Below are 9,150 nucleotides of genomic sequence, written 5' to 3'. Positions count from 1 at the left end.
AGCCCTGTGAGGCAAATTGTGATTTGTGATATTGGGCTTTATAAATAAAATTGATTGATTGATTGATTGATTGATGGATGGGTCAAAAAACACAGGACTTTCCCAGGGAGATCGGTGTTTGAAGTGAACTTTGGGTCATTTTAAGGTATGCGGTCACCGTTTTTCTTTACCTAAACCCAACCACAGTTATTTACTTGCCTAAACCTAGTCTCTGTAATTTAAGTTGAAACTTCATGGGGTGCTATTCCGTAAGATATCATAAACTAAGCACAAAAAGTAAGGAAATTTGTGTATGGTAGATTATTTCTTTGTTGTAACAATGCTGTTTATTTCCCTTTTAAATGGTGCCACATTTGTAAGGAACATGCATTTGTGGGATGAGCAGCAGAGCTGAGTAAGTGGGTTGCGCCCGTGAAAAATTTGCCAAAGCTTTTTTTTTTTTGCTGTTGACTCTTGTTTGGTTTTGTTTGTTTTTACCGTGTTTCCAGACATTGTACTAAACTAAGCTAACCAGCTGCTTGATGTACCTCCATATTTCACAAACAGACATGTGAGAGGTATCAGTCCTCTCATCGAACTCTCCAACAAAAAGCAAATAACCATATTTCCCAATATGTCAAACTATGGCTTTAATTGCCCAAAGAAATCATATGCATGCACACGCACTAAGCTTTGCAGCTTTTCTTCAGTTTTAAAATTAAAAGTATGCCAAGCACATCCAGAAGATTCCGAGGTAAAGTGAAAAACAGAGAGTGAGCACTGAAGCAAAGGAACAATCCCCTGAGATCTCAGTAAGAAAGAAAGAGGTGGATGATGGAGAAAGCACAGGCAGAGAGAAGAGGGAGAGAGGGAGAGAGAGTTTGCCTCCAGCCCCGGCACAGAGGAGGATCAAAGGTTTGTGCTCTGCATCTCAATGGACATCCGGTCACCAATACTGATGAGCCCGGGTGTGTGATGCTCCATTCACGGGGTTTATATCTTATGGGTAAACAAGTGGTCATTGCATGGAAATCAATGGACCCATCTTATTTGACTGCACAGTTATCTGCAGTGATGCCATTCGTTGAAATCAATGGTCCGGGTTGTAAAAAGCTACACTGACAAAAAAAAAAGGTAAAGACTTTTTTTTTTATCAGTATCAGGACAGACATTACTTTGATCATTACTCAGTGTATAGCTACACATTTATCATATCTATAGTATTATTAATTTCACTAAATGCTATCTAACACATCTAAAGTCTTGTGATAGGACGGCAAATCTGAAAACCCATTCGTTTACACCTCGAAACTGACATTTTCTCTAATAAAGTGGCAATTATTTCTGCCTCTGCTATCTTTGAGAATCCGTCCTGTCTTTGTCTGCTGCATATCAGCCAAGTCTTAAGTGCAACACGCTTATCATATTGAATGCACAGTGTTTACCAATATCACTCTGAAAGGTTACTCTGCATTTTATGGACCCAGCTGTGTGTTGTGCACACAACCTTGACAGTTCCTGTGCTACATAATGCAAACCGACATTCAATTTAAGCTGCTACAGTAACAGAGAGAGATTTAGAAATACAGCGCAGAGCGTGAAATGATCACAGTGTTCTGCACAGTAACTGGGAAGACAAACTAACCACTGCATAAGATGGTAAACATTCCGTCAAATATAAACCAACTGTGGGAATATTTACCAGAACATTGCTGTTTGCGCCAGTTGGGCTCTTCAATCCATATCCACATAATGGTCCGAGATTCCATCAGTACCAAATGCTTATAATATGGTTAATTTTACAGCAAATAAAACTGGCAGCTTTGTCTATATAATTTTGTGCTTGAGTTTAGGAATGGTGTGTGAATTGGATTAGAAAACCAAAAGCCTCTGTCTGTTCAGAGACAGTGGCGCGCCAAGGTGTGGCCGCTGCCCCCCCCACCCCCGCCTAAATAATTGAAAATAATGGGAGGCCTCAGTGTGGTGTATTTTAAAACTGAGTAGGCTTGTTCGCAGTACCTTAAAATCAATGTACTCATTTAAAGTCCTGTATTTATCTTTATAAGGAAAAGTACAACTAGCTTATTGGAAGAACAGTAAATCGACTGACACATGTTTATAGAGATACAAATCACATTGATATGGGACTCAAAATCTTTAAAGGGATAGCTCAGATTTTTTGAAGTGGGGTTGTATTGGGTACTAGGGCATTAACAACTTTGATTTTTTTCAGGTCGACTTATCTGTCAATGAAGTCTAAGTCGAGTCGACAAGTCATTTGATGACGTCATCACATTGACACGGCGGAGGAAAATGAAGTATCTCCACACATGTGATGTGTGTCTGTCACTCTCAGGCCCGAACATACTCGGGCGTACTATTAGCGGAGCGGACTCCGCGAGGAATGTCCGCAGTCATTCGGGCTTTCATAGTCGAGCGCACTTCGGCGTTGTAGTTTCCTGTAAAAATGTCCGTGAAAAATCCCCGCGATGTGAAATATACATGCCGAGCAGTCACTGGTGCACGGAGCGGAGTCCGTGCGGTCGTAAAATCTGAGCTTTGCGCATACAGGACTTGCGGACGTCTGCTTTGAGTCCGCGGGGTCCGTTCCGCGTACGTTCCGCCCGAGTACGTTCGGGCCTTCAGGCGTTTTCTCAGGCCTATCACCACCTACGTTCTCAGCAGCCATGTCTCTTGTCTTGTTGTGGTCTTGTGTTAATTTCCCCTCTACACGCCAAGTAACGTTACCGCCCTTTTTATGAAGTGACTATGACTATTGGTTAAGTCAAGGATAAAGTATCAGCATAAGCCAATCAGAGGCAGCGATTGCATTCAGTACACAAGCACACAAGAGAGAGAGAGAGAGAGGGAAAAAACACACGACTTGTCGACTCCTCCCGACTCCACCACTTTACTTTGATTTTCTACTGGAAAATAAAGCAGTTATATTGCTCCCTTAAAAACCAGACTGCATTGAGAAAAACAGTGATTTAAGATTGCTGATCACAGGTGCTGCTGTTATTCTGCTGCATCGATCAGTTATTTATCTGTGTAATTGTGTGACTTTAGCATTTAAAAGGGCTGGTTCAGATTCACAAAAGTCACACAATAACTATCTTATCAAGGCAGCAGTATACAAGCAGCTCCCATGTTCACCAAGCTTAAATGATTGTTTTTGTAAGTGGAGTTTGGTGGTTTTGACGAAAGCATAGATAAGGAACTGAAGATGGTTAACATGTTCCCTGTCGAAACGGGCTGTCTGCTGGAAAGGTAAAGTGGTGGAAATACTTTCAATATAGCGCACACTGAAACTGAAACTGATATTTTTAGGTGTGACTTTCTTAAGGTCGCTAAAATAGGCTAGGTTTGTTGCTGACCCGTCCATAGCAGTAGATTGCTTAGCTTTGGTGTTCGACTCTAGCATGCCTGCGGCAAACTGTATTGCGTACACTGAAAAAAGTACCCTATAAACCCCACTTCAAAAAATGTGAACCATCCCTTTAACTGTTCCAGTATTACTCTAAGCCCATCAGATTAATTGTAGAAGAAGAAACCATAGTATTTCACTGTGCAGTGCTTTAACTCTAAAATTGACAGAGCTTTCAATGCACCACAAAAGCATAACAGAATTCTTGAAATCAAGTCATGGCTTTTAGTTTTGGTGTGCCAGACCAAGATTTTCAACATCCTCCATCTGGCCACCCCATTAAAAAAAATTCTGGGGTTGCTACTGTTCAGAAATAAATTTAAAAAATAATAACATCATGTTTAATGCTTTGGCAACTGTCCAGTGTGTGCAGCATTATTTTTAAGTAGTAGGACGAAAAAAGGACACATCACTTTACACGACTGTGGCGTACTGTATTTCAGCCATGACCCTCTACCCTTTCACATTGCCTGGTAGAAGCAGCAAGCCAACTGCTACATTAATGATCAGAGGATTTATCCCAGATTATGGGCTGTCATTACTGTAATGCTCTTTTTACATGTGATCTAATGTTCGTACACTGTGTGAGCGTGGCTGAGTTTCATAGTGCAGGCTATCCACACATTCTGGATATATGGGAATCTGCCGTGCAACCTGTTCTACAAAGTCATACGTATCTTCCTCTGTTATGAATCTTTCATGTGGAGGATAAACACAGATCCAACATGAACTGTCAAAGGAGATGTTATTGTACTTCAGAGAGAATGCATACACTATTTTTATTCTGGGATGTTTTCTTTTTGTCACGTCTTGCGCACTGATCAAGTGGCACAAAAACAACAAAGTCCTTTACTGTTTAAGTGGTGCCTCAGTGTGTTACCATCAATGGACGACAGTAGCATCAACATTTTTAATTGAAGACAGAAAAGGCCATGTAAATTTCACACTGAGTACTTTCAAATGAATGGACTACAAATTAAAAATAAATAAATAATGCAATAAATAAAACTGACAAATACAGTTCCTCATCAGAATGCTTCATTGTCTACTTGGACCTATATGATGTCGACATCCATGTTTTTTAATGCTGTAATCATCTTGAAAAATTCTCTAAATACCTACAGTAATGAAGATTTTGACATTATCTCTCATTAGTGTGTGTTTGTCTATCACAGATGGTTGTAAATCCTCTGATGAAACACTCATGACCGCCATTGGGATTCTGTCCCTTTAACTTGAGAGCCTATTAATTGTCTGCAATTATCCATTGCGAGCGTGGCATCTGTCAGAAGTATCTCTTCTCTTCCCACATGGATAGAAATGCCATAGTGGTAAAGGTTGACTGCGACATTCACTATTTATTGCACAGTAGGGCTTGTACAGTCCAAATTTTGCCACACAGGTCTAAAAGAAAACATGTCTGCTTTACCAAAACCCCTCGCAGCTCCTATCCAATGTTTATGAAGGGCAACATTTTACTTTTGTTGAAACAACTGCTTGCATACAGGAACTTAATGAAGACCGTGCCTGTCTCGGTTCTATTCATGGAGGAAAAAAAACTAAATAATGAGACATCTGTAAACTAGCTTGTTTGATTACTTTGTGTTTTAAGTGTGCTGTTCTGTAACATTGGGGAATCATCCATAGTTCCCGCGGTGCATTCAAAATCTTTAGTGCAAATCTGAAGAAACAAAACTACAGAAACCAAACCGACAAACTAAAGAAATCATAAGGCAACAATTATAAATATATCAAAAATAGTCATTAGAGAACTATCTTTGTTACAAAAAAGGTACAAAAGTTTTGTCCTGTACCAGTGAGAGGGACATGTTTTTCAGTTCCTCTACTGATTTCACAGCCTTGTATCCGAGCTGGTGAAGTACTTTTTGACACACAGTCTGTGTGTATTCTACCATGTCATAAGACAGTTTCAAACGCCAGCTCTCTGCATTAGCTGCTGAGTCCCTCACTGTACCAAACTTATGTTTTGCTGAGGGCTCATTGCTGCCCCGAGTGTTTGCATGTATCCAGTCTTCCACATTTTTATCCATAGGCAGCCCCAGATAGTCATAGATCTCCTTTGTCTTGAGAAGTGGATTTCTGGCCAAATCCTCATAGCGAACCAACATGTATTTCCCTTTTAGCCAATAGGGATGGCTGAGACCAGTCGAAACAGAACTGAGAAAGTCTTCACAGACAACCGTGAGCTGACTCAAGTCTAGATTATAGGGCCTTCGCCCCGTGGCTCTCCAAATACGCCACAGACGATACGTATCCCTGAATGTCTCAATCCGTGATGACAGGATACCGCGCGGGTCTCTGACCAGTTGAATCACTTTGATGTTCAGCCGTGGGTCTTCCACCAAAGCGCGTAGATCTCCAATCTCCGGCACACGAACAATTTTAATCGCCACGTGTCGCTTCTCGCGGCATGCCTCCGTTGCTAAGGTCATGTTCAGAGTCGCACATTTCTTTACACAGTCCCCTTCTTCGACATTCACATCAGCAGGGCCAAAGGCATCACACACAGGTTGCTGGCACAACGCTCGGCTGGCACCACGGCGGAACAGTTTATCCGTGGTGTGGTTCGTGGGCGTCGGTTTGATGTAGCTCTCCAGGAAATAGAGGTCGCAACCGTACAGGCTACGCAGGAGATCTCGACTGGCGCCCAGCATCACACGCCGGTCCGCAGCATTGCGGCTGTGTGACAGACGTGGAATCAGTGTGGTCTGAACATGATAAAGAGGCTCAAACAGGTAGAACACCTCCTGGTGCTGGTTAAGCAGCTGGCCAACAAAGGAGGAGCCGCTACGGGTGGTGGCCAGGACCAGGATGTGGGTTTTGCGTGTGGCATTGATGGAGAAGTAAGGGTAGTCATCGCAGCCTCCACCGCCTGCTGCTCCTCGCTCAAAGGGAGGTTCTGTCTCCTGGCCCCCCAGACCGCAGTTCTGGGGGCTGGGCAACGGGCACAGCTGGAAAGGCTTGGAGGTGAGTGTCCGGATGGCCGTGTACTGGATGGCAATGGAGGCCAAGGCCAGCAGAATCACTGCCTTCCAGGAACATTGCATGGCTGAACCACTTCATTTAGACACAGCGGTCCATGCCAGGTCCTCCCTGTGAACAAATAATGTGTTGTCTTTTTATTCTTAGAAATTATTTCATTATTAGTTTTAGGGTCTAGCAGTTCAGTGAATAGCTCTCTACTTACTGCCCTAAAATGGCAATTGATATTAAACATTTGACACGACAATTTGACACAGCACAGCAGAGAGAGAACATCACAATAAAATCTCATTTGAATATACCAATTAACGGTGGGACAACTTGTATTGTGATTGATTTTAGAATCGAGGGTGAGTCATCAGTTGGTTGACTATACAGGCTATAATTTATTTATGATTCCAGGGACAAAAGGCTGGGCTTTGATTCACTTTGGTGCTTACACTGAAGGCAGGGTTGAAGATTTACTACATAGTGAATAAGAAGGGAACAAGATCAGTCCTTAATAAAGATTGCTGTACCCACGAGTCAGAATCCTGTGACTTAATCATTTAATTTGTGTCCCGTTCCTCCTTCCGGTGCTCAAGCCTAATTTTTGAAAATTAAAAAAGATAAAGCGGAGAGCCATCTAACTTTTGGTGTCTATCCAATCAGCTGACACTGCCTGCCAAAAACATGTACAGCACTCTAACAGCCCACACCACAGTGGAGTGCGAGCACAAAACAGGCTGTATACAGTATCTAAAAATGGCAAGACACATTTTCTTTTAGTTTGTGCCAATGTTTTAAAATAGATTTTACCCAAAAATCATAAAATATATTCTAGTCATATGTCTGCAATGTTCTTTCTGGGCTGAAAATGCACCGAAATTGACCATATAATCATTATTAGGGACACAGGATACTTCAGCATGTCCACTACACTGCAGCACACCCCATACATCCACCCTGTGCTCTCTGTCTACTCCAACATGTCTGCATCTAATTCAAGGACCTTGTTTGGCCTGATTGGGGAGTCTGAGCATTGTGCTGTATTCCACTTGTTTGTCAGAGGGATAAAGGGCAGCACAAAAGAAGGTAAACAATACTTTAAAGCTTCACTGCCAATGTCATATCAAGGGGAAATGATGCTGCAAGTGAAGAATTAGATAATCACACAGAGAGCCTGTCCCACTCTGAATTTTCTTTTAAATAAGACGTGCTGGGGCCTGATGCAGGGAGCTTTGATGGTGTAAGTAACATAAAGGCTCAGCACCATCACTTCAGAAGCCATGCACGAGACTTGTGAGGTCCACAAAAAGAAATGATGCATCAGGGTATCTCGCAGGCTACTCTAAAAATAACACCTGAGAGAAGAAATAAAACCCCAAAATTGTTTCATGACAGCAGATAAAAATATATATTCCCCCTCTGACTGCACAGAGAGACTCAGACTTGTGTTTGTGTGAAGGAGCTGACAGTGTTGATGGTTTGCTTCATACTCTAACAGCAACACTAAATACTGACTTCCATGGCCACATATAGCAACTCTGCGCACTTATGCTTATAGAGAGCATAAATGCCCTCCTCTCATCGACATTTGGGATGAAAAGCCCACTATGCTGCAGCGGGAACAGGTTCCTGACTGATTTTCCACGATGCAGACATCCTCACTAACGCTGCGATAAGACCACATAGCGCAAATGAACATATCCCACCCAGCTGCAAGTGTTCCAAAAATCACTATATGACATAAAGCCTGTATAAATCATCCAATGTGATGAAGCAGGGTGAAATTAAGGAGTAATTTCGCACTCCGTTATACCTTGTTGGTAGTTGTAGTATTCTCATGATGCGCTGTACGTCCATGAATCACGGCTGGTTTCCTTTAGTCCTCAAACGTTTTCCACCGTGCGCTTCATGTCGGGTACGGAGAGAATAAATGCGCCTGGCGGAGCTGTATTTTCCATATAACGGTGGTGTGAGTCGGTTTAAGTTGAACGGTCGGCTTCAGCCGCAGAGAGAGTGAAACAGAATTAAAAAAAAAAAAAAGTGGCGGAGCAGCGTTGGAGCGGTCGTGTTATTATGAAGCAGCCAGGCGGTGAGAAAAGCGACAGCCGGGCTCCCCTTAAATGATGCGCAGAGGCTGAGAGTGTGTGAGGTACACAAGGACCGACTGTCTGGACCACCCCAGACCCCTCCCCCTTTCCACCTGCCTCTCCCTCTCTCTCTCTCTCTCTCTCTCTCTCTCTCTCTGTGACACACACACTTACTCACACACACACACCATCATCATCATCATCCTCAGTCTCTTGCCTGCCACATCACACACTCCTCCTTCACACAGGCAAGCAGACCAGCTCTTTTCACCCAGCCGATGTTGCAGCGAGTTCACAGTGATTCCATCAACCTCCTTTTCAATTTGAATTGTGTGCAAATGTTTGATTATTTGGCATGAAACCACTACTTTCTGATTTCTCCTCCTTCATGAATGGCATGACTGCAGCACATCCTGCAGGTGCAACTGGTTATTTTAGCTCACTTCTTTTACATGTTATCCTGCCTGTCTGATTCTGGGCACTTTGCAGGATGGTTTGAGGTATTTTATGCACATTTATTGTCTGACTTTGACAATAACTCACATCAACATTACTGCCTCGAGCTCTGTGATTCCACAGGCAGTGCCAGGGAGGTGCATAGGGGTGCTGTAGCTACCATGGATGTATAAAGAGAACTGGATCAACAGATTCTCACTCCGATCTCAT

At 42.8% G+C, this 9,150-nt stretch overlaps 1 protein-coding gene across 1 annotated transcript; it reads right to left on the bottom strand.

Annotated features, from left to right (window-relative positions):
* Positions 1-4,161: 4,161 nt before the first annotated feature.
* chst1 (carbohydrate (keratan sulfate Gal-6) sulfotransferase 1) lies at positions 4,162-8,535 on the bottom strand. Its single transcript, XM_050046322.1, has 2 exons — positions 8,211-8,535; positions 4,162-6,520 (listed from the first exon to the last, which is right to left on the bottom strand). The coding sequence occupies exon 2, from the start codon at positions 6,472-6,474 to the stop codon at positions 5,188-5,190; it is 1,287 nt and encodes a 428-aa protein (XP_049902279.1). The 5' UTR covers positions 6,475-6,520; positions 8,211-8,535; the 3' UTR covers positions 4,162-5,187.
* Positions 8,536-9,150: the final 615 nt, after the last annotated feature.

The sequence above is a fragment of the Epinephelus moara genome, chromosome 1, assembly GCF_006386435.1.
Source record: "Epinephelus moara isolate mb chromosome 1, YSFRI_EMoa_1.0, whole genome shotgun sequence".
Classification (NCBI taxonomy): Eukaryota; Metazoa; Chordata; class Actinopteri; order Perciformes; family Serranidae; genus Epinephelus; species Epinephelus moara.
The sequence above is the reverse complement of the archived record's forward strand: the minus strand, read 5'-3'. Positions and strand labels throughout refer to the sequence as shown.